This window comes from Panthera tigris, chromosome C1, assembly GCF_018350195.1.
Source record: "Panthera tigris isolate Pti1 chromosome C1, P.tigris_Pti1_mat1.1, whole genome shotgun sequence".
NCBI lineage: Eukaryota > Metazoa > Chordata > Mammalia > Carnivora > Felidae > Panthera > Panthera tigris.
Window position 1 is genome coordinate 87,732,004 of NC_056667.1, and position 26,923 is coordinate 87,758,926.

Consider the following 26,923-nt stretch of genomic DNA (forward strand, 5'->3'; position numbering starts at 1 on the left):
CATCATTCTCCAAAGTGAAAACAACCCAAAATGTTCTTCAAGTATCGTACCTCTATATGAAATACTAATGACTGATACATGTGACGGTATGGATATATCTCAAGTGCATCATGTTCAGTAAAAGAAGCCAGACTCAGAAAGTCACACAGTGTGTGGCTCCATTTTCATGAAATCATATAAAGATAAAACTATAGTACAGAGACCTGATGAGCCAGAGGCTAGGTGTGGATGGATGAATTGACTACAAAGGGATGAAGGTATTTTGGGGTATGATGGAATATTGCATATTGTGGTTGAGATGGATATATGTACACATTTATTAAAACTCAGATTTATACATTAGAAAAAAAAAAGAACTTTACTGGATTACTTATAGGTTGCTAGTGGGAGTATAAAGTGATACAATCATTTTGGAAATAGTTTGACTATCTTTATAAACTTTACATATACTTAGTTTTTAAATTTTTTTAAATGTTTTTATTTTTGAAGGAGAGAGAGAGAGAGAGACAGAGCATGAGTGGGGGAGGAGCAGGGAGAGAGGGAGACAGAATTCGAAGCAGGCTCCAGGCTCTGAGCTGTCAGCACAGAGCCCAATGTGGGGCTCGAACCCACAAACTGTGAGATCATGACCTGAACCGAAGCTGGATGCTCAACTGACTGAGCCACCCAGGTGCCCCCACTTTACATATACTTATAATAAGAATGAACACTTTTACATTTAGGTATTAATCCATGTGATATGAAAATACATGTCTATAAAAAGTCTTGTTTATCCTTGTTCACAGCAGCTTTATACATCATTGCCAAAACATGTAAATCTAAATGGCCATCAACACATTAGATAAACAAATGATGGTACATGTATATAATAGACTACCACCCAGCAATATAAAGAAACGGACTACTGTAATATATTTTTTATAAATGCTGTCTGATCCAATTTTGAGGCCCTGACTACAGGTCAATCAGACTTTCTTGGGCATCTGATTAAGTCCACATCCCAAACAACTTTCCTTATCAGACTTTCACACTCTGGGTCACGTCACTGTATACCTTCCCTAATCACCCAAGGGCCAGGTACTAGACAACCAGGAGTATCTTTCTACCCTGGAACCCACTGAAATTATTAAAAGTAGACATCCTAAGCTTGCCTACCCTCCTTCACCCATTTCTTCCTGTAGAAACCATAAAAAAGGAACTTGCTCATAGTTTCCTTTCCTTCTTCTGCTTGGTGACCAACTCTGGTGCTTCCCCTGAGTGGCCCTGTGTGATGTCCTGTTTCTCCTCAGGGTACTGTGAGCATAACAAACTGTAAAACCTCCTGGTTTCTCTCTCTTGATCTGAGTCGGACCTCACTATACCAAATCCACAATAATATATATAAACAACTACTGATACACAAAAGAGCACATACTTGTATTCGTTTCCTATGGCTATTATAACAAATTACCATAATCTTCATGGCTTAAAACAACAGAAATTTACACTTTTACAGTTCTGGGCGCCAGAAATCCAAAATCTTTTCACTGATCAAGGTGTTGGCAGGGCCATGCAACCTCTAGAGGCTCTAAGGAAAAAGCAAGCCTTCTTTCTTCCAGCTTTGGTGGCTGCCAGCATTCCCTGACTTGTGACTGCATCACTCCAATCTATGCCTCCATGGTATTGACTCTCTTTCTTCCTCTTTCTTATAAGATACATATGGTTTTCAGAACCCACTGGGATAATTCAGGTTACTCTATTCATCTCAAGATCCTTAACTTAATTACATCTGCAAAGACTTTTTCCAAACAAGGAAACATTTATAGGTTCTAGGGAATAGGGCCTGGTACCTTTTTAAAAAGTGTTTATTTATTTAAAAAGTTTTAATAGTCTTTATTTTTTTAAAAGCAGTTTTAGCTTCAAAGCAAAATTGAGAGAAACTACAGAGTTCACATATAATCCCTGCCCTCACACATGTAAAACTTCCCCTACTATCAACATCCTGCATTAGAATGGTACATTAATTGTAATTAATGTACCTACATTGACACATTATTATCACTCAAAGTTTACATTAAGGGTTATTCTTGGCATTGTACATTTTATGTGGTTTTACAAATGCATAATATATATCCGCCATTATACAGGATAAATCCACTGCTCTGAAAATTCTCTGAGTTCCACCTATTTATTCCTCCTTCCCCCTAACTTCTGACAACTACTAATCTTTTTACTGTTTCCAAACTGTTGCCTTTTCCAGAATGTCAAGTTATATTTGTCAAATGTAGCTTTTTCATATTGTTTTTTTTTTTTTTCACTTTGTAATATGCATACAGGCTCCTCCATATCTTTTCATGGCTTGATAGCTCATTTCTTTTTAGCACAGAATAAATTTGCCTTGTCTGGATGTAACATGGTTTATTTATCCACTCACCTACTGAAGGACATGTTGTTGCTTTGAAGTTTTGGCAATTATAAATAAAGCTGCTATAAGCATCTGTATGTATGCTTTTTTGTGGATATAAGTTTTCCACTCATTTGGGTAAATACCAAGGAGCATGATTGCTGGATTATATGGTGAGAGTGTGTTTAGTTTTGTAAGAAACTGCCAAATTGCCTCCCAAGGTGTTTGTACCATTTTGCATTTGCTCCAGCAATGAATGAGAATTCCTGTTGCTGCACATCCTTCTTCACAGTTGTTGTTGTAGGTGTTCTGGATTTTTGTCACTCTAATCAGTGTGTAATGATATCTTATTGTTTTAATATGCAATTCCCTAATGACATATGATATTGAGCATCTTTTCATATGCTTGCTTGCCATCTGTATATCTTCTTTGGTGTTTGTTTAGATATTTTGCTCATTCTTTAATTGCATTGTTCATTTTTTTGTTGATTTTTGAAAGTTCTTTGTATATTTTGTGTGATAATCCTCATCAGATATGTCTCATGTATATATTTTCTCCCAGTCTGTGGCTTTTCTTCTGATCCTCTTGACATAGAAGTTTTAAATTTTAATGAAATCAAGCTTATCAATTATTTCATCCATCCATTGTGCCTTTGGTGTTGTATCTAAAAAGTGATCATCAAATCCAAGACTATCTAGATTTTCTCCTATATTATCTTTTGGAAGTTTTATAGTATGCATTTTAAATGTATGTCTATAGTTAATTTTGAGTTAATTTTTGTAGAAGTATGTAAAGTCTGTGTCCAGAAACCCGCCCCTGCCCCCTTTATTGTTGAAAAGATGGTCTTTTGTCCATTGTATTGCCGTTACTATTTTGTTAAAGATCAGTTGACTATAGCTGTGGCTCTATTTTTAGGATCTTTATTCTGTTCCATTGATTTGTCTTTTTTTTCATTTTTATTTTTTTATTTTATTTTATTTTATTTTTTGCCAATACCGTTCTCCTGAATACTATAGATTCATAGTGTCTTAAAGTCAGGTAATGTCAATCTTCTGACTGTTGTTCTTAAATATTGTGTTTTTCTGTCTCTTTAATCTCCATATAAATGTTAGAATCTGTAGATATCCACAAAATAACTTGTTAGTATTTTTAGTGGGATTGTATTGAATCTATAAATCAAATTGGGAAGAACTAGTATCTTGACAATACTGAGTCTTTTTACCTATGGATATGGAATATCTCTTCATTTATGTAGTTCTTCCTTGATTTTGTTCATCAGAGTTTTGTAATTTTCTTCATATAGATATTGCATATATCTTGTTAGATTTTTACCTAAGTATTTCATTTTGGGGGGCTGCTAATAATAAGATATGAACAATATAGAAGACTAAGAGACAGAATGGATAGAATGAAAACTATCATATATCCACTTGTAGTCCAAAAGAAGCAAAATAAATAAATGGATTGTGGAGAGCATGGCTATATAAAGTATGCCTTTAGAATTTCCTAGATCTGGTAAGATACACACACACACACACACACACACACACACACTTCCAAGAATACACGAAAAATTTTTTAAAACCCATATTTAGACATAACACAGAGACAATATTTTTAAAGCAGAAAAATTTTTAAGAAGGAGAAAAAAAGGATTTCCTCCATGGAATATCAATTAGACTGACATCTGACTTCTCTATAGCATCAAAGGAAGCCAGATGTCTGTAGAATATACTCAAAGTAGTGAAAGAAAATAGCTTCTATAATTTTACCCGGAGAAAGTAGTTTTGAGGAATAAAGATAAAACAAAGACATTTTGGCTGACTAATACTCCATAACATTTATACATCACCTTCTCCATTCATTCATTGAGGGACTCTTAGCTCATTTCCATATTTTGGCTATTGTGAATAATGCTTACAGTAAACATAGGAGTACAGATATGTATCTTGGAAATCCTGGTTTTATTTCCTTTGGGCATATACCCAGAAATGGAATTGATGGGTCATATTGTAGATCTATTTTTAACTTTGAGAAAGCTCCATATTGTTTTCCACAGTAGTTGAATCAAGGGTACCCTTTTCTGCACATTTTTGCCAACACTTACTATCTTTTGCCTTCTTGATGATAACTATTCTAACAATTGTGAGGTAACATCTCATTGTGGTTTTGATTTACATTTCCATGTTGGTTCATGATTTTGACCATTTTTTTATGTGCCTGTTGACATTTTGGATGTCTTCTTTGGGAAAATATCTATTTAGTTATGCCCATTTTTAAATTAGATTGTTTTTTCATTAAACAAATGATGTCAGTTTTTATCTTTTAACGTTTTGAATATTTCATTACATTCTCACCTGCCCTATAGAGTTTCAGGTTAAAAGTCCACAGATAGTTTAATGGGAGTATTTTTGTAGACTGCTTTCTTTGATATCCCTGGCTGCCTTTAAGATTCTTTATAACTGATTTTTAACAGCTTTTAATAAAGTGTCTTGGACATGGTCTTTTTCCATTGAAATAATAGGGTATTCTAGCTTTGTGGACTTGTACATTCGGTTTCTTCCTCAGGTTTGGGCAGTTCTCAGCTATTTCTATATCTATATCTATATCTATATCTATATCTATATCTATATATCTATATCTATCTATATATGATAAATGTATATATTTATTTATTTTTGAGAGAGAGAGAGATAAAGCATGAGTCGGGGGGGGGGGTAGTTTGCAGAGAGTGAGGTAGAGAGAATGAACCCCAAGCAGGCTCCACACTTTCAGCGCAGAGCCCAATGCAGGGCTTGAATTCGTGAACCATGAGATCATTACCTGAACTGAAGTCAGAAGCTTAACCAGCTGAGCCACCCAGGTGCCCCTATTGTATTTTTAAATAACTCTTTGCCCCCTTCCCTTTCTCTTTTTCTGGTAAATTAATTATTCTATTTGCTTTTCTGATAGAATCTTATAGTACTCATAGGATTTTTTCACTGTTTAAATGTTTATTTATTTTGAGAGAGCAAGAGACACAGTGCAAGGAAGGGATGGCAGAGAGAGGGAGACACAGAATCCAAAGCAGGCTCCAGGCTCTTATCTGTCACCACAGAATCTGACATGGGGCTCCAGCTTGTAAACCATGAGATCATGATCTGAGCTGAAGTCGGATGCTTAACCGACTAAGCCACCCAGGCACCCCTCTTTGCTTTTAATATAAAATCTTAATTTTCTCTCCCTTCTCACTGATTCATTTCTAAATTCCTGTCCTTCAAGTCACTTAGCCTTTCTTCCATTCTATCTGCCCTGTTATCTGTGCTTTTTTTTTAATATGAAATTTATTGTCAAATTAGTTTCCATACAACACCCAATGCTTATCCCAACAGGTGCCCTCCTCAATGCCCATCACCCACCTTCCCCTCCCTCCCACCCTCATCAACCCTCAGTTTATTCTCAGTTTTCAAGAGTCTCTTATGGTTTGGCTCCCTCCCTCTCTGTTTTTTTCCTTCCCCTCCACCATGGTCTTCTGTTAAGTTTTTTAATGCATTCTTCATTTCATTGTTTTACTTCTTCAGCTCTAGAATTTGTTTATTTTTACTTTTTTCACTTTATTTATTTTAGAGAGAGAGAGAGCGCGCACAAGCTAGGGAGAGGGGCAGAGGGAGAGAGAAAGAGAATCTTAAGCAGGCTGTGTGTTCTGCATGGAGCCTGATGCGGGACTCGATTCTGTGACCCTGGGATAATGACCTGAGCAGAAAGCAAGAGTCTACTGACTGAGCCACCCAGGTGCTTGTTTGGTTCTTTTTTTAAAATTTCAGTCTCTTTGGTAGGGAACTCCTTCTGTTCATTAATTTTATCCCCAGGTTCATTGAATTGCCTTTCTCAGTTTTCTTGTAGCTCACTGAATTTCTTCATAAAATTTATTTTGAATTCTTTAACAGTTGTGTCTCAATATTTTGTGCCTTTGAGTTCAGTATATGGAGAATTATCTTATTTCCATTATATAATATTATCTTGATTTTTCATTGTGCTTAACAATATATGCCTCTGATTTTACATTTGAAGCAGCAAACACTTTTCCTACTTAAGGATTTGTGTAATTTGGCTTGTTACAGTTCAACAGGTTAGCAGTTAGAAAATTTTCTTTTGTAGTCCAGAAGATGGCACTATACCTCAAGTTTTTGGTTTCTCCTGTGGGAGATGGCTGTTAGGATGAAGTGTGCAAAAAGAGCTGGCAGCAGATTTGGGAGAGATGTGGGTTTAGCACCTGGGACTTTGGGCGTGCCTACAGCCCATTAGGTGAATCTTAGTGTAGGGAACTTCAAAAGGTCCATGAGTGGATCTACAGCTGAAACCCTGAAGCATACAGAAGGAAATGAGTTCCTTAAACGCCATTTGATATTCCTTGTCTGCCTCCTTCCATTTCCCTTCCCTCCTCCAAGTCAGGGAGGTCATTCCTTAGAACTCTGGTGCTGCAGGAGAGAAACAAGCTCTCCAGCTGCAGCCCACGTGCAGCTGGGCAGTCTGTCACTTCTTGTGCTTTTCACATCCTCTGCCAGAGAGGTAACTCCTTCTGTTGCCAAAAGCCCAGAGTGTTGCACTGATGTCCTGGAGAGGGAGCCTGCCTCAGTGGGTTCCTCTCTTACCTCTGCCTCCAAACTCACCTCTGTACCAGTCTGATGGTGTGCCAGGCTCTCCTATCAGGCTGATGCTTCCATGTGTATCTGTCCAGTAGTATACCCTCCAGCTTCCCCTTATCTACTCAGGGCAATGTGGGTGGAGCAGGTTCACCAATTCTGCTGAATCCACAGTTCACTCTGAGATCTATCCACTTTCTCTCGGGTGCACAAGTAGATAGAAATTTCACAGGTGTCCTGATGTAATGTACAGAGGCACTTTTATTCATGTATAGGTGACTAATTGTAATCAAAGAGGAGATGAAAGAGGAACGACTCATACCACCATGATGCTGACATCACATGTCAATTTTTTAAAATTGTTATTGGTTTAATATAAATGCTACTTGTCTTAATCCTAGGTCTTGTTTTTTATATCAATAAAATAATATTAGATTTAGATAAGTGGTTTCAAATTTAAGAAGAGAAAGATAAGAACAATATATTAATGGTAGATATTTTTGTAAAACTGAATTTCATGACTTTTGTCTGAAAATATATTTTTTATACAATTTCTTTTAAAATTCTATTGATTATTTAGAGCTCAAAATCTAGAAACCATTGGACTATTCCAGTAGTCTCTTTCAATATAAATATTCTCTGATCTTATTTATTTTTTCTTCCTACATCCCAAGAAAAATGAAACGGCATATAGAATGTCTTAGGAATCAAAGAGCTTATAGGAACTTAATGGTTGTATCAATCAGGATAGACTAGGTTATGCTGCAGTAACAAAAAGCTGAATACTCAGTAGCTTACAGTAGCCAAATTTATTTCTTGTGTTTATCTTAGATCAACAAGGGGACTCTTCATATGAGTCACTTTACAATCTGCCACTGAAACTTTATTTTAATACAGAGGCCCCAGAACAAAACATATTACTTCTGCTTGTATTTTATTGCCAAAGCAAATGACATGAAAATTCCCAAATTCAACAGGACAAGGTATATGTAACCTGCAGGAAGGAGCACTGAATATTTATGAATAGTAATACCTTCTGTGGGTATGAAATCAGGTATAAAAACTGTAACAGAGAAAGATTAATTTTGTTTAGTGTGAAAATTTGAAAAACAGGAAATATGAGACTAATAACCCTTACTACTTTTGCAATTTTATAACCTTATTAATGTTAGCTAAACAGAAATTTCCAGATTCTAAAATATCTTCACATAAAGTATTTTACTTGACTTTTATCACTTGACTCAGTGATGGGGACTGATAAGACTGAGTAATGGCTAAGAGCTCACTATGGAGTTAAACTGCTTGGTTTTGAATTTCAGTTGCAGTGTTTACGGAAATTTGACCATGGAATAGTTGTCTTACTTAATATTAGTGCTTCAGTTTCCTTTTTTAAAACTGGGTATAATCATAGTTCTAGCTTGCATTTATGTTTGTGTAAGGAATCAAAGTGGTAATAGTAACATTCAATGCATATTGTTAGTTGGTTTTACTTATTTTTGTATTTTTATCATATTTATCAACAATACTATTATCCCCATTTTCCAACTAAGATCTAAATGCAATCTATAGGCTTCTCTTTTCCTTAAGGTTCACATAGTAGGTCGCAAAGCTCAGATGCAAAATTAGATTTTGGTTTAGAGACTTTGTTTACATCCTACTCACACTTTTTTGTATAATGTAACACAATCATTTTAATCTGTGTCTTTAAAGGTTATTTTATAAAAAAAAATTCATAGATTGATATAAATGATTTAGGAAATAAAAAGACTAATTGAGATTGGGAGATAATACTGAAAAAGAGAAAGGAAGACCAAAAGAGAAAGCAAACAACTGAAAAGGTACAGTGTAATTAGACGTGTCAGGGAAGCAATTGAGCTGAGGGAAGACAGTTGGTTTTCGGAATTGGGAGTGATAGTAGCTAATCAAGTATCATTGTGGAGCTCACATTACACTTTTTTTCACAGATTTGGTTTGGAGAGTTGGAACAGCATTGTAAGAGCACCTATGGAGAAGAAGAGGATTATAGAAAATCTATAAAGCTTTAAATTCAGCATTTTTTTCCTCATTGAAGAGAAAGCAAAACAAGAACTATATGATTTTTGTTATTGTATGATTGAAAAGACTGACCTGTCTACTTGAGAGTTTGCTGATGTAAAGAAGTTGATGTGGTAAGTTATCTTAATGTTTTGTGAGTATTGTAGTCCCTACCCCCCGTTTTTTGTCTTGAAATAAGTGGTTTCTGTCATATGATTTGATACAGGTCAAAGTTTTACAAGCTATTTTAGGTTTGTTGACAACTCAAGTTTCAGTTTCCAGCAGCACAAAATGTACTGTTTCTGTTTGAAGTGTGTCTGAGTCTTGGCTGAAAACGTTTCTCTCATTTAAAGAATCTGGTAGGTAAACTTGATTATATTTGCCTTCTTTTCTCTAACTTCACAGGTGATTTATTATCCTGAGCTCAGGGTTCATTTTCCTGTTTTTCCTTTAAGTTTTTTGTTTTTGTTTTTCTTTTTGTTTTATGGAGGTAGGTAGCTCATAGGAGACAGGATACTGTTTTGAGAAAATTGTACATGATTCAGTGTAAAATTTAGAGGAATTAAGACTTTTTTTCAGTAAGAGAAACCACTAACTTGAACAACTACTGTATTGATAATACTAATGAAAGTTCTAGAATATTGAAAACTAGAAAAATAGAAAAAGAAAACACTTGGAGATAAATAAAAGTGACAAAATAACAAGCATAGATGTGACATTTAAGGTATTTCTGTTAAAATTTTTAATAATACTTTAAACAACTTACTCTAAAGATATTTATATAGATATGAAGTATCTAGGCTAATAACTACAAATGACAAGAGTAGATAACTTGTTTATTTTAGGTTAATGTTAATTTATTTACATGTTAAAAAATATATTAGTATATGCCTGAGATGAGAGGTTGTTTTGGAAAGGGGAAAAGAACATTATAAATAACTAATACTTATATAGGTAACTGACATTTATATAGGTAGAAAGGAAGCTATAGAAATAGATACTGGTTTTTTGACTATTACTTTTTGCTTAACATTTTAATAGAGCTCCTTTATGCTATTTAAGCCATGGTATGATTTAGGTAGACTTAAGCTAAATGACCAAATTTATGGTATTTCATGTGTTAAGAGAAGTCCTGAATTTTTTCTAGAGCCTTTCCCTTATGATGTCATTTATATTGTAGACATTAAATAAAATAACAAGTATCTTTTATATAATACTGATTGAGAAAAAAAATACTTGAGAACATCAGAAACTAGAAAACTTATGGAGGCGTCTGAGTTAATAGATTTTTTTTTTCTTTTTAACATCGGATATGTTTTATTGGCACTTCAAATATAAATACTTCTTAAGGAGTATTGCTTTATTGGTAGGATATTATCAAATGTTCTAGCTCATATTTTTAAGGAACTCCCAAGACATCTCATATGATTTATTATAGTAACCCTTAAAACTTGAAAAGGAAATTTCTTCTTTTAAAGAAGAAATATGAGATGTGGGCAGCAGAGCATTGATATTAGTATTAATAACTGTGAATAGCTTCTCTGAGGGGAACAATTTTAGGAAATCTATAATGAGAAGTAGCCATAATAACTATCTCAAGTTCTTATTTTTTTAATTTGTTATTGATGTCAAAGATGTCAAGGATTTGTTTGCAGATTTTACTTCACAAGATATAAAAATATGCTTTAGTTGTTTTAATGCTTATGGAGTTTATAGCTCTTTAGATTGAGAGGAAAATTAAGATTAAATGAGAAAATATAGGACAGTGACTGACACTTGATAAAGATTATTGTATGATTGTATATATCCACCTATGCTGGGGTGCTGGTAAAATTTCTTGAATTATGTCTGTATAATTTTAATATGTTATCCCTTATTTTAATAACATCTTAACATATGTGTGAAAAACACTTGTTATTAAAAGAACAGTTCAGAATTAACTAATGAGGCAGTGATGAGAAGTTATGTCAAAATCAATGTGTGTCTGCTAGAAGTTCTAAAGTGATTAAAACTAAAAGAGAGAAAAAGAAGAGTGGAAAAAAATAGGTAGAAAACATTGCCAGTTCCTTCTTATCACTATCTATTCTTTCGTGTGTTTGTGTGTGTGGGGGGGGGGGAGTGTGCAAATAGTTCTGAGAAATAGAAAGTATTATTAGAATTTGGCAAGAGTGGAATGGAAAGAGAGAATGTCCAAGTGATAATAACTAGAAGTAGAAAGAGAACATGAGTTTAGAGCAGTTTGAACAGTACCAGCAGTAAAAATAACAAAACAATAATAACATCACAGCAGCCAAATATATTGAGTTTTTATTGTATTCATGCACCAGGATAACAGCTTTATTGGTGTTAATTCACTTAATCATCATGACAGCTTTATGAGGTACATATTGCTTTTTCTAGTTCATAGATAAACTTAAAGAGATTATTTTCCACAGTCACACAGATGATAAATGACAGGGTCAGAATTTAAACTGTAGTTTGTCTAACTCCTAAGGTCATGTTCTTAACCATTACATTTTAACATTTGGAACCTTAAGTCATGTATAAAGTTCAAACCATGCTGCTCTTATCTAATTCCCGCCTCTTTATCACCATCAGCCCTATATCATCCACAGTCTCATCAGTCTTCTCTCCTATTCTTATTCTAATACTCATCTACATCCAGTTGGTCTCTTGTCCTCCTTGCAAATTTTCCTTCCTATTTGTTTTTGAAAGCCTTTCTCTGGTAATAAAAGTCCTTTCCCTATTATGAAGGCACCTCTTTATATGCTCCCTCCAATCTCCCTTATCATATACACTGCTGGGCTTTACCCGAACAAAGTTGTAAATTTGGACTCAACAGCTGTCTTGTCAACTCTCTTTGTCTACTCTCAAAGGTCCAGCTCTCCAGGCCTGATAATTCATCCATGTTCATTGACTTATATATACTAGTTGTTTATAGATGTTATCTATTCTGATTGGTCAGTGTCTGTGACCAAATCCAGTTGTTAAATATTTTGTATGCCATTTCTGAAACTATCATTGCTTTGTTGAAAGTTCCCAAATCTATCTGCTTCTTTCTTCATATCTAATACTTTTTTATACTTCAATCTCAGTATATCCCAGTATTAGTTCTTCAGTTTCCCTAACCAAGTCTGCTTCTAGATTGCTCAAGAATGGTAATTGCATTGTCATTCTTTGATTCATTAACCTTTAAATCAGAGTCCCCTTTGACTCTTCCTTTTCTTTATTTTCCTACATCCAGTTACTTACCATTTCATGTAGACTTGGTCTCCACCAAATCTATTTTATCTTTCCTTTCTGTATTAGTGAATTATTGCCGAATAACAATAATAATGTATTATGCCTCACAATTTTATGGGTTGGCTAGGTGGTTCTTCTGCTGCTTTTGTCCTGGAATAACCATTCGACTACAGTTAGTTGGTAGATCAACTCAGATGGTTGGAATGGGTAGAAACAATTAGATCTCTTCATGTGGTAATTTATCCTAGTTATCCAAACAACACAATGGTCTTAGATTTTTCAAGAGATCAAGATCCATTGGGTAAATGCTAGTCAAACTTCTGTTTGTGTCTTATTTGCTGACATCCCACTGGGCAAAACAACTTATAAGCCAATTCCATAGCCTATGAAGGAAGAGACCCCAAATTGGATACAAGCAAGTGTCATTCACTGGGTGACACTGATTGTAACAATTTATTATACACTCAATTTCACTCCTACTGCTATCTTCAATTGTTTCTATCTCAGTTCTCTTTGCTTCCCAATCCATCTGATATACTGTAAAAGCTCTAATCATGTTACTGTTCTTTTTCAAAACAAACAAACAAACAAACAAACAAATGAACAACACCCTTCTATATAGCTTCTTATAGCTTTAGGAAGAAATTCTACTTTCTCCTCCTTGACTTTAAGATATCTCAATATGACTCTCCTACCTTAATTCCTATGGCTCCCCTGCACCTTACTTAGTGTTCTACAAAACTATATTGGTTTCTTGATATTCTTCTTTCTCATTTCCTAAATTTGTTTTCATTTTTGTTTTTGTTTTTATTTATTTTTTTTAGTCAGAGCTATTTCACCTTCTCTGTTTTATTTAAAGGTTAAAGTCAAACCTGTTCTTTGAATTGACTGTATCTTCCTCTGTTCTCGTCCAGCACAAATTATTTTTTCTATCAATGAAATCATGAAACACTTTACTTGTATCTTTCTTAAAGTAGTAATCATATTCTTTATTTTATTATTGTTACTTATGTTTGTGTACAGATGTGTCCTTTCTCTGATTTAATATTATCTCTAGAATGGTACTGCCCATTAGAAATTTAATGAAAACTACATATATAATTTAAAAATTTTTGATAGCCAAATATTAAAAGATGCCAAAAGAAATTGGGGAAATTAAGGTTAACAATAAATTTTATTTAACCTAATGCATCACAAAATATCATTTCAGCATATAAATGACATAAAATTATTAATTTTTTACATTAATTTTTCACACTATTTCTTCAAAATGTGGAGTATATTTTCCACTTATAGCACATTTCTGTACAGACTAATATTTTAAGTTATCAGTAGCCAAATGTTGTAGCTACCATGTTGAATATCACACCTCTAGAATACTATGAGGAATATTGGTATAATACAGAGAATGTTGATTTGTGGTAGGACCTATTAACAAATTCTGTCTTGTTATATACTGTCTGAGCCTGGACAGTTTACTTTTTATCTGGGCTATAGTTCCTTTATGTGTAAAAAGTTTTTTGCAAAGATTAAATTATATCACATAATTTCTGACAGTGTTTGTTTATTTTTAAAAATCATTGAAGACATAACCGAAGTTATGCCAATGCTTTGCACAGTGCCTAGAATTTAGAATCTTATGTTACAATTTGTTGATTACATAAGCCATTACTAGCTATTTGTTTTGCTAGTTTCTAGGAATTTAGATAGGAAGTCTCCCTTTAAGAAGTTTTGTCCAGAATGATGGACACATAAGTACTTAATTATTTATAATATATTTACAATATAAATCAAATACAGCTTAATATTGTGATATATGTTAAAAAGCTATCATATAGATCAGTTATTAACTATGCCTGGGAATAACAGGATAGGCTTTAAAAGATGTTGCTTATGAAGTATACAAGGATGATGGAAGGTGATTATAGAAAGGAAAACACTTTGAAAATTACGGAGCAATGAAATTACTTGTGAAATATGAGGAAATTTTAGTTTTGCAATGGGTAAGCATTAGGGACTAAACGTTTGTGTCTCCCCCCCACCAACTTTACATATTGAAACCCTAGCTCCCCGTGGGTGGTATAAGGTTGTGGGGTCTTTGGGAAGTAATTAGGTTTAGATGAAGTCATGAGAGTGAGCCCCATGATGGCATTAGTGTCCTTGTAAGAAGAGAGACTAGAGCTATACTCTGTTCTCCATCATATAAAGATACAGGGAGAAGATGGCCATCTATGAACCTGGAAGGGGGCTCTCACCAGACACTGAACCTACTGACATTTTGATTTCAGGCTTCCTAGCCTCCAGAACTATGAGAAATAAATATTTGTTGATTATCACCCAGTCTGTGATAATCTTGTTATAGTAACTTGAACTGACTAAGAAAGTAGGACACATAGTGTTTACATGGTGAGTTGGAAGAAGGACCAAAGGAGAGCATTAGGGTTGCTAGAGAAATAATTATGGACCATAGTGCTCTATGTAACCCTTCCGCAAAGCTGGTACTTCCTTATTTTTCCTTATCTTAATGAATGGTATCATTACCAGATACCTAGTTCTTTAGTTTTTCTCTTTCCCTCATTCTTTAAAAAAAAAAAAAAAAAAAAATTTTAATGCTTATTTATTTTGGAGAGACAGAGTCCAAGCAGGGGAGGGGCAGAGACAGAGAGAGACACAGAATCCTAAGCAGGCTCCAGGCTCTGAGCTGTTGGCACAGAGCCCAGCGTGGGGCTCAAACTCATGAACTGAGAGACCATGACCTGAGCCAGACTCATGAACTGAGAGATCATGACCTGAGCCAAAGTCGGCCGTTTAACCTGCTGAGCCACCCAGGCGCCCCTCTCTTTCCCTCATTCTTCAGCTCTAATCTATCCATAAACCTATTACCTCTCTGTCTATGAAATATATCCTGTCAATGCCCTTAGTCTAAGCCACTCACCTCTTTCCTAAACCACTAAAAAAGTCTAACAGATCTCCTTACCCCTACTCTTGTTTTCCTATAATCCAATTTCTTCAGAGTAACAAGAGTGATTTTCTTTTAAAGTACACCAGAGTTTCTTAGCTCCCTTTCTTACAGACACAATGCCTCTCTCTTTCATTATATTCTACAAGATCCTACATGATCTGGCCTAATTCTCAGACCTCATATCAGTTTGCCCTTCCCTTTATTACATATTGTTTAGCTACACTGACTTCTATTTATTTATTTATTTATTTATTTATTTATTTATTTATTTATTTAATATTGCTTGAAGTTTTTCTTTCCTTGGGTTTTTTCTGTTGTACTTTCCTCTAGATTGCTCTTTCTCTGATCTTCAAATCACTGGGTGCTTCTAATCCTTCAAATACTAGCTGAAAATCATTTCCACAAAGAAATCTTTCCTGAATATTTAGTTTAAAATACCTTAATGGCAAAGTCACTTTCTATTTTATTACTATTAATTCATACTAGTTCTTATTGATATCTTCAATGTATCATCATCATCATTTAATCCTATATTTTCTTTCCACACTAGAATGTAACAAGAACAAGAATCCTATCTATCTTATTTATTACTGTATCCCAAATATCATCCACATGCTTAAACAAAAAACAATATTCAGTTAATGCTTGTTGGATTAAAGGATTAAGTGTTTTCCACCTGTACTATTATTCTCTTTCATAGGTTTTTACTTACGTTAAGAAGAAAATGAGGTGTGAATTTATTAATTTAGTGTCCTATCAGGTATGAAATATTTGGCTATAAGGGGAAAAAAACAAAACGCTCTGCTGCTACAGCCACTGCATTAAGCATATGATTTGATGGAGTGGGGAAAAGTGTCTCTATCTTTATTTCAACTTCCAAATAGTTTCTTAAATCTTAATGTAGAAAGTTAAATAACTAAAAATTAGGGTTGGTGGTATAAGAAAAGAACTGAATTAAATATCCTGTTTCTTTTTGAAATTGAAACATTATAATGTTTGCAAATAGATAGTTAAGGCAATGTTTTGATTATAAATTCAACTGGCTTTGATTGTGATTTTCCTTCTATTTGTGAAGGACTTCAGAAAGAAATCTAATTCTAATTAAATAATCCATGATTGAGGATTCTCTCTATATAAAATTCCAGATGTTGAAAAAGGTTAATATTCCCTCAGTAAAGAAAGCATTAAGTTCTAAAAGGTCATTTAGATTGTTTGCCTGGTATATTGTTTACAGATATTCTTCACCTGTTAATATTATTATTATTGATAATTCTTTTCAGATCATGAACACTTTATGCTCTATGTATTTATTCATGTTAATATTTACCTAGTAAAATATTTTTCTTACAGGAAGATAAATAGTTGCTGCAAAGAACACTGACAACTTCAAAGCAAAATGAAGTTCTTTCTATTGCTTTCAGTCATTGGGTTCTGCTGGGCTCAGTATGCCCCAAATACCAAACCTGGACGGACATCTATTGTCCATCTGTTTGAGTGGCGCTGGGCTGACATTGCTCTTGAATGTGAGCGATACTTAGCTCCCAGAGGATTTGGAGGGGTTCAGGTGGGTATTATTCTTAGTATAAATTGCAAAGTTTGCTGTGCTTATAGTAAATGGTATTATGATCTGTGTCTGTGAAGCTGGAAGATTTTACTGTACAAATAGGTACTCTAAAACGGTTTACTGAGGAAGAAAAAAATTTAGTATTATTGACAACTTTATGTTTTGTTTCTGATATAAACCTTCTTCAGGAGGACATTTCCAATGTGGTAGTTAAAAATGTAGCTGTATATGCAAAGATTCAGAAATAAGTTTAGATCATTGATTATGTTATAGAGTATCTGATGATATAAAGTAACCCATAATATGATACTTATTGTTTATTTGTAGATCTCTCCACCCAATGAAAATGTTGTGATTAATAGCCCTTTAAGACCTTGGTGGGAAAGATACCAACCAGTTAGCTACAAGTTATGCACAAGATCAGGAAATGAAAATGAATTCAAAGACATGGTGACTAGATGTAACAACGTTGGTGTAAGTGAATTAAAATTTCCTTTAAAAACATTATTTAGGAAAATTCTCTCTCTTGTCTCCTGTTCCTTATGAGCAGAATATTTTCCATAGTTTTTTATTTTATTTTATTTTACTTTACACTTAAGCTATAACTAGAACTTGTTACCTATGTTTAACTTTTGTAAATCTTTGTATATGTACCATTTGTCTACTAAAGAAAATTTCAATCAAAGTTTAAAGCCAAAATTATTTATAAAGCAAATATAACTGTACACATTTCTGGGGAATACTTTCTAGTTAGGAATTGGAAATTCCAGCTGCAATATTTGTTATAATTTTTATGTGGCTTGTATATGCACCTATAATTTCTGGGTCTTCTTCCCCATAGGTTTTTTGATGGTAAATAGTTATATTATGAGAGATTTACCTTCGTCTCTTTAGATGCTAAGTAGATAATAGAGGCTAGCTGCTTCTTTCTTAGGATGATGCATGGAAATTTCAAAAACCAATGTTCTCTCCTGTCTTTTATGATTCTGATCTGTCCCCCCAAAAGGCTATTTGCATTTTTTCATAGTTATGGTAGTTTTAGTTACCAGTTTGTCATTTATGTAAATATTTTACCAAGAGGGTAAAATGCAGATAGGTATTCAGTTCACATGGATTTCCCTTCACACTTAACTTTTGGTTTACTAGGAAGATAAGTTAAAAAATAACAAATACCAGTTTTGGAGTGTGATTAACATGCTGTAAACTTTAGTCGATAATGCTATAGATTTCTACCTCTCTAAAGACAAACTGAAATAGAAACTTTGTTTTTCAGGTCCATATTTATGTGGATGCTGTAATTAATCATATGAGTGGGAATGGTGTGGGTGCAGGAACAAGCAGTACTTGTGGAAGTTACTTCAACCCTGGAAATAGAGATTTTCCAGCAGTCCCATTCTCTCATTGGGATTTTAATGATGGTAAATGTAGAACTGGAAGTGGAGACATTGAGAACTATAATGATCCTTATCAGGTAATTAAAGAAAAAAACCACAGTGATTGGAATAAAGAGCTATCCGTGCCTTTAATTATCCACATGTAGCTTATTGATCTTCATTTTAAATACTGGTTTAGATTCCTTATGAAAATAAGGATTCCAAGTCTGACTCTTTAAAAATTAGAAACCCAAATCAGTATTTAAAATATTTTTCCCAATTAAATTTGTCCCAATAAAAAAAAAAAACTCATCTGCTTTATTTCCTACAGACTCCATTTTTTCTAATACATCAAAGGTATGTCCATACTATAATGTCAGTATGTTCAGTTCCCAATGCAAAAAAGACACTATAGAAACACCTGTTAATGAATAAATGAATGAATAATCAAATGGATTGTCAGGTTAAGGTGGTGTTTTGTGTATCAATCACAAAATTTTTACCTCAATAGGTCAGAGATTGTCGTCTGGTGGGTCTTCTTGATCTTGCACTGGAGAAAGATTATGTGCGTTCTAAGATTGCTGAATATCTGAACCGCCTCATTGACATTGGTGTAGCAGGGTTCAGAATTGATGCTTCTAAGCACATGTGGCCTGGAGACATGAAGGCAATTTTGGATAAACTGCATAATCTAAGTACAAACTGGTTCCCCGAAGGAAGTAAACCCTTCATTTACCAGGAGGTACATCAGTACATATATGTATATGTATTTCATAGGTATATGAAAAAATATAATTTAATTAATTAGAAAATAAATGGTAGATTTAATTAAAGATACAATTTCTGTAGTTTAATGGCTGTATCATTTGTATAGAAGAGTGTTCTTTAACTTTCTTTCATTGGAACAGCATCTAACATCTAACTCTTTATCATAAGAGGTTTTATGGAAGTGCAGAGAATTCATTTAGGCTGCAAACATCTGTGTCATTTACGGTCTCCCCAGAGACCATTAGAAAAGACAGATAATAACATAGTTGCTATCTTGAGCCAGTCTGAGTTTAAATCTTGGCTATAGCACTAGTAGCTGTGTTCACTTAGGCAAGTTGATTAACCTCTGTATGCAACATTTTATTTTCAAGTGAAGAAAAGGGATGGTGATAATAGTTATGTCTTTGTCTTTGTCCAACAGTTAAATGAGTTAATATTTATTAACCACTTAGAAATGTTGTCATCCAGATATCAAGTGCTATATAAGTATGACCTATTGTTATCATTTATGTACAATACTAAATTAGGTCAACATTCTCACAGGACAACAGATCACCTTGTATCATGTTATTTTTAATATTGTAGCATGTAATTTAGCAAAAAAGCAAGAATCTTGATATAAAGAAAACCATTTTGGGTATTTCAAATAACATAACTAGTTTCAAGTCATTTTCTACATAATGTTAACCTTTTGGTTAAAATTCTTTAAAGTTCTTATTAAAGTAATATTTTTCTTGTATTTCTACTAGGTAATTGATCTGGGTGGTGAGCCAATGAAAAGCAGTGAGTACTTTGGAAATGGCTGTGTGACAGAATTCAAGTATGGTGCAAAATTAGGCACAGTTCTGCGCAAGTGGGATGGAGAGAAGATGGCTTACTTAAAGTAAATGAAATACGATTTGTCTTTTAAATTATTTCACAGATGTATTAGTCTTATTATCCCAATCTGAGTTATCTTCTTTGGAACTTATTTAGAATTTTTAAGGATTCAATTACGAATAATAAGGGTTATAGTTTCCCAAATTCCAATGTATCATCTTTATTATTTAGAATGTCAATCATGAGGATATCTCAAAACCTCAAATATAACCTAGAGACTTTAATCTATGTCTTATATAACTCTACTATATTTGACTAGTGTTTGTATACAATATGTGAAGGCCATGCTATTATTAAAATGATTGTATCATTTATAAAGTACCTAAAATGTGGCTACATTATGGATTTTACATATATTATATCAATTAATTAATTTCAAATATTAGAATGTTTATATTATAACAATACAATATTAAAACCTGATTTTAACCCAGTTTTCCATTCTGTATGATGTGATATGGATGTTGATCCTTCTGAAGTCTCATCTAAATTATACTGAAACCTCTAAAAGGACTTTTTATAACAAAAATCTCATACCTGTAACATGAATATAATACAAGTAATCCATACATATATACATACATTGAATGTATAGTATATCTATATATATAGTATATCTATTTATCTATCTCTATATATATTTATTTTTTTATTTTAAAAACACTCCTATAGAATAATCATTTAATTAGAGACAGAATTTCATTTGGGGATGCTATACCAAAAGAAATACACATTTAGGTTACCCTAAAACTATTGGAAAAGAATACATGTATTTTTGTGTATATGTGTTTTAATAGGAACTGGGGAGAAGGATGGGGTTTCATGCGTTCTGACAGAGCACTTGTCTTTGTGGACAATCATGACAATCAGCGAGGACATGGAGCTGGAGGAGCATCTATTCTAACATTCTGGGACTCCAGGTAGGAAATAAAACCCACCCCCCCCCCCATTTTTTTACATTTGTTTTAATGACATTAAAAGTATTGTTTTCTTCTATGATGATATCATTTTGTAACCTTCAGACTGTACAAAATGGCAGTTGGATTTATGCTTGCTCATCCGTATGGATTTACACGAGTAATGTCAAGCTTCCGTTGGCCAAGACATTTTGAAAATGGAAAAGTAAGTTTTTGTGCTGTCCAATATATATTTTTCTCAAGAAAGGAAAGGCAGTTTTGTTTTAATTGTACATGACACTATTATATTTACTATTTATCAAGTATTTAAGTGTAAACCTGATGCAGGATGCTTTTAGCAATTCAATTAATATTATGGTCTCTGTTGCCAAAGAGTATTGTAGGCTATATCAGAAGTATGACAAACATCCCCTCCCCAAAGAAACACTTTAAAATAAGGATATAGTAAGTAAAATATGTACTTCTCATACGTACCTACTTCATAGAGTTGATATGAGGATTACAAGTTAACACTGGTAAAGAACTTAAAACAGTACCTGCCCATAGTATGATCAATATAAATATTTGTTAAATACTTTTTTTTAAAAAGTTGTATGGAATGAAAAGAAGTTGTTCAGTTGAACTTTTGTTAAATAGGGAAAATATCTTATAAGTGGAAGGAAAATATATGTATTAAGGAAGGGAAATTTACAGACTATTTTGGAAAAGGTAAAGATGAGAAAAATATTTGGGGTAATATATGGGGTATTGACTAGCAATTTGAAAAACGAACTGAGAAATATAATTATGAATGTATTGGGAAAGTTATTGGAATTTTTTTTTTAAACTGAAGATTTCAGATGCAGCATTGTACAGCAACTTCATACCTAAACTAAAAATCTTTTTCACGTCAAACCAGACTGATTTCTTCCATTTTTTTTCTCTATCTTTAAAATTACCAATCTGAAAATCACAAGATTAAAAATTTGATCAGTTTAGTAAAGAATATTGTGATGTATTGACTAGCACATTTATCCAAAAGGAAGAATGAAAGAAATGAATATTTATTCAGCAATTATCATATTCAAGGCATTTTTCACATAATTATTTAATTAGGCACAGAGAAGGTATGTATGTTAACTAAGTTTTCTTTTTTTTTTTTAATGTTTATTTACTTATTTTGAGAGAAAGAGAGTATGAGCAGGGGAGGGGCAGAGAAAGAGGGAGACAGAATCCCAAGCTGGCTCTGCACTGTCCAGCACAGAGCCAGATGGGCTTGACCTTATAAACCATGAGATAATGACTTGAGCCAAAATCAAGAGTATAGTGCTCAACTGACTGAGACACCCAGTCACCCCAATGTTATCTAAGATTTTTTATCTAATAGCAATAGAATCTGTGTTTTCATTCTGCTGTCTCTGACACTAAAGTTCTTGTCATTTCAATGTCATTCACTTTTTTCCCCAGAGCTTAGCCATAACAATTCCTTGGAAAGAAAGTGAAGAGGTAAAAAAAAAAAAAAAAAAAAAAAAAAAAAAAAAAAAAAATCTGACCTTTAACATATGGCACTAAGAGAATTAGCAATTGGGAAGAAAATGGTGAGGACCTGGTAAAGGGCTATAAAAATACTGAAGGAGTTAGTATTACTAAATGAAGATGCTGTAGACACAAGTAAGACAGATTGGGTTTTGTGTAATAAAGAAGAAAGAAACAAATACATGAAATGTTAAAAAATCTAAGCTTTTTTTCCTTTAATTAAGGATGTTAATGATTGGATTGGGCCACCAAATAATAATGGAGTAATTAAAGAAGTTACTATTAATCCAGACACCACTTGTGGCAATGATTGGGTCTGTGAACATCGGTGGCGTCAAATAAGGTATCTTATTTAGAGATGACCTCTAATAATAAACATTCTTAAAATTTTATTTTAAACTGTTAAATGTATTCATCAGCATTTTATGTGGTATTTTATCTTTAGGAACATGGTTATGTTCCGAAATGTAGTTGATGGCCAACCTTTTACAAACTGGTGGGATAATGGTAGCAATCAAGTAGCTTTTGGAAGAGGAAACAGAGGATTTATTGTTTTTAACAATGATGACTGGTAAGTAGATATCAATTAGAAGTAACATTTTAAATAACATTTATACTAGTTTCTTGGTTTACTACTTTCTCTTATTACACATTTACTTTTTTTATATCTGAAAAAATTCTTTAGTCAGCAGATTAAGAAAACACAGGAATCTGAAAAGAACCAGAAGAAAAATGATGGCTCTTATTCTTCTGATCTCTTCCTTATTAGGACTTTCTGTTCTAAGTGGAATTATTCTATGTGCACCCTTGCATATCATGTGCAGATATTCTGCACATGTATGTTTCCACACATATACCCCACACAAAATACACAGAGTAGTTGATATAAAGGTTGTGAAATCACTAAAAGAACATGTCATAGCCCCTTTCCTCTTTCCTCCCCTTTTTTAAATAATGGAAAAATATTGCTTCAGTATCTTTTTTTAGCTCTTTTTTTCAAGTACTCTTTTATCTAATTTTTGGTCTTCTTTCTTTCATTTCCTTGTCTCTCTCTGACAAATAATATGTTTTTTAAAGCATATGTATAAAGAGCATGTATCTTATGGTCCGTCAGTGACCCGCCTCAGGAGATTTTTGAGTTTTAACTCTGAGACTTCTTATTGGCTTTCATTGGTCATACTTATATCCTCTGCCTCTAGTATATTGATTCCCTAATATATAGAACTATAGCTTAGAAGACATCTTTTAAGCAATTGAAATGTCTCAGTCCAAGGCCAACTTTCACTCATGCTTAGCTCATTCTAGCTTAAATTATATTTTGCTGACAAAAAAATAAATTGAATATATCTCTTTCTTACCAAAAGAAGCCATGGCTAGTCCTTTCATTTCTATCTTTTCTGGATGGGAGAAGCAAAATAAATTTATGAGACCTCTTTTTTTTTAATGTTTATCTATTTTTGAGAGAGAGAGAGAGAGAGAGAGAGAGAGAGCACATGTGAATGGGATGAAGGACAAAGAGAGAGAAGACAGCCAAATAGGCTCCACTCTGTCAGTGAGGAGCTGGACTTGTGGCTTAATCTTACAAACAGTGAGATCACGACCTGAGCTAAAGTCAAGAGTCTTTTATGACCTAAGCCAAAATCAAGATTCACTTAACAGGCTAAGCCACTCAGGTGCCCCATAAATTTATGAGACAGCTTTATATTTAAAACCATATACTTCACAAAATCCAAGATTATTTTTATCTCCAGCCCAAATTCATTTTAGCCTCTTGTGAAAAATAGTTTTGAAGAAATAATCAAATTTAAATTTTTGAAAGTAATTAGTATTTTCTTAAGTTTAGATGAGAACAAATTTAAAAGATTTGTGTTAACCACAAGAATTGCTTTTATCGAAGGGTGATAAATCACTCAAATCTTCACTGATATTCCTCAACTTTAATTTTGTGGTAATATTCACTATTGACTAGGGAATTAGTAAATCTTCTGTAAGATTACTTTTAGTCCTGGAAAACTGTTCACATATACTGGAGAGGTTTTTGTATTTGGATTTTCTTCTCACTGAGACTTTGCTTAGAGTTCTACAGCACAAAGTTAACCTTTTAGAGATAGTCTGAATTCTTGCTTTTCATTCTGTTGAATTCAAGTTAAATCTTAAATTTTATTTTTCAGGCCATTATCTTTAACTTTGCAAACTGGTCTTCCTGCTGGCACATATTGTGATGTTATTTCTGGAGATAAAATTGATGACAATTGTACAGGAATTAAAATTTATGTTTCTGGGGATGGCAATGCTCATTTTTCTGTTAGTAACTCTGCTGAAGATCCATTTATTGCAATTCATGCTGAATCTAAATTATAAAATTTGAAGCAAATACACATAATCAGAGAAAAAACCAAGTGTATTTCTTTGTGTATGTGTGTGTGTGTGCGCGTTTGTATTCTTATAATTCATTAATTTTTGGTAAAAGCTATAAGTAACCAACTTGAAAAACTCAGAAAAGCATACAAATCATATATAATTATAAGGTAGCCACAATCAACATCATGTTATATTTTAGAAGACTTATGATGACTTATTTGTCAAAAGAATTTCTAAGAATTCAGAGAGGCATCTTGATAAATATGTTTGTTGCCATTAACACCATTTGCCCAGTATGTATTTCTGTATTTCTTCCATCAAGTATTTCTAAGAATTAGTTAGGGATAGTTGATTTAATGATGATTCCCATACAGAATTAGAACACTTGAATGGTTTTAACAGTATGAAAGCCCTTTTACAGTTAATAAGTTAAAAACTTAAATTATGCAAGGTATCATTCTTAATTATATGGAGCTCCCAGGAATATTCTTTCTGTATTTTTTTCTCTTTTTCTTTGTAATGTCTTTAACTTGATGTTTTTGTGTGTGTGTTTTCTTTCATCTCCTAACCCCCAGTATGAGTTTATTTATTTATTTAGGACTTTCATTACACCATATGCTCTGGATGTTTTTCCTGATCCTCTAGCTATTCATTTTCCTTCACCTTGACTTTAAATGTGTAATTTGGTAAGGATCTCATCTGGGTCTTATAACTCTCAGTTGTTTTCCTTATGCTTGAGTGATAAAATAAAACCATAATTGTGAATCTGTCTCTTCTTTTTACCTGTAAATTTATCTGTACTTGCCCCTGTTATTTTCTTTTTCCTGCCTGTCATAATGAAGAAAGTGTACTTCATTCTACCAAAGGCCATTCTTCTCACTTGTGTTAATAATACCATTTCCTTTTTTATCTTGTGGGGAAATTTGTTTCTTTCATTATTCTTTCTCTTCTGATTTAGTAATATTTCCCTTTCTGCTTAGATTACTCCCCTCAGGTTACATGTCTTCCAACTAACAAATCAATGACTCCCTCCCCAGTTCTTCCCAAATTAAATTAATTCCTGGTTAACCCTGATTTGTTAGGTCATAAATGTCATTGAATTTCAATAGAAGCAAAAAAGTATGTGACAAAATTCAACATCTTTTTATGATAAAATCTCTCAATAATTAGGTATAGAAGGAATGCACCACAGCATTATAAAAGCCATATATGACAAGCCTACAGCAAACATCATGCTCAATCGTGAAAAGCTGAAAGCTTTTCCTCTAAAATCTGGAACAAGAAAAGGATGTGTCATAGACTATGGGTCTAAAGTTCTTTCTTGTCTAGCAAGACAAGAGAATGAAAACCGAGAGATGGCTAATGTCTGGGAAAAGACAACAGCCCTGAATAAGGGTCCTTGCCCTGTATTTACTAAGATCAGAAGGCTTACAAACATGATGGGCATGCACAAAGAAACAAAAAAAACTGGGAACATTAACTTGGGGATGTGAGGGAAAAGGGGGGTTTTGAAGGTATACGGTGTTTAGGATTTGGGTCAATATAAAACAAAATCCTGGCGCCAGGCAGATGGGCAGATGGGCAGTTGTTAACGGCAGGCAGGAGGCCCCATGTCTGTGTATCGTAGCTAGCCTAGGGGATAAGGAAGATAGGGGGAATAACCTCACAGTTAACAAGGCACCTTTTCTTTTGTTAATCATTTCTGCTCCGAGCTGCTTCCCCTGCAGCACAGCAGTCTATAGGGCAACTTACCTGTTTACCTAACTTGGTCCTTTCCTCCTGTGAAAGCAGCTTTTTGCTATAGTACTAAATTGAGGGGCTCTTCTTCCCTGAACGTCTAATCTCGCTTACCTCATATACCTTTGTATTGGGTGCCTTTGCACGCTTCTGGGGCCCTTGCCCCTCCTTCTCTATTCTGGGTGCTCTGCACCCTGTCTCTGTTCTGGCATGCCTTTGCACCTCCCTATTTTTGGTGCCTTTAGCCTCCTTATTCCTGGGGTGCCAATCTTGCTTACCCAAACTCCGGTGTGAGCATCCTATGGCTTTGTACTTCTTTATGCCATGTTAACCCATTGATGTAAGCCCAGGGAATTTCTAAGCTTATTCCCCACAAGGATGCCCATTCTTACCACTTCTATTCAACATACTACTAGAAGTACTAGCCAGAGAAATAAGGCAAGACAGAAAAATAAAAGGCTTCCAAATCAGAAAATAAGTAAATTGTCTCTGTTTGCAAATGACATAATCTTATATATGGAAACTCCTGAAGACTTCACCAAAAAAACTGTTAGAACTAATAAA

At 33.6% G+C, this 26,923-nt stretch overlaps 1 protein-coding gene across 2 annotated transcripts; it reads left to right on the plus strand.

Annotated features, from left to right (window-relative positions):
- The first annotated feature begins 8,882 nt into the window (after positions 1 to 8,882).
- Positions 8,883 to 24,668, plus strand: AMY2B (amylase alpha 2B). Of its 2 annotated transcripts, none has more exons than XM_015542658.2 (11): positions 8,883 to 9,174; positions 16,596 to 16,809; positions 17,137 to 17,283; positions 18,083 to 18,280; positions 18,694 to 18,924; positions 19,700 to 19,833; positions 20,627 to 20,749; positions 20,852 to 20,951; positions 22,486 to 22,604; positions 22,707 to 22,832; positions 24,433 to 24,668. In XM_015542658.2, exons 2-11 carry the CDS (start codon positions 16,642 to 16,644, stop codon positions 24,620 to 24,622), a joined length of 1,536 nt encoding a protein of 511 aa, XP_015398144.1. In that variant the 5' UTR covers positions 8,883 to 9,174; positions 16,596 to 16,641; the 3' UTR covers positions 24,623 to 24,668. The 2 variants fall into 2 exon arrangements, with proteins under 2 accessions (XP_015398144.1, XP_007093673.1); XM_007093611.3 differs by lacking the exon at positions 8,883 to 9,174 and adding an exon at positions 9,329 to 9,399.
- The last annotated feature ends 2,255 nt before the right edge of the window (positions 24,669 to 26,923 follow it).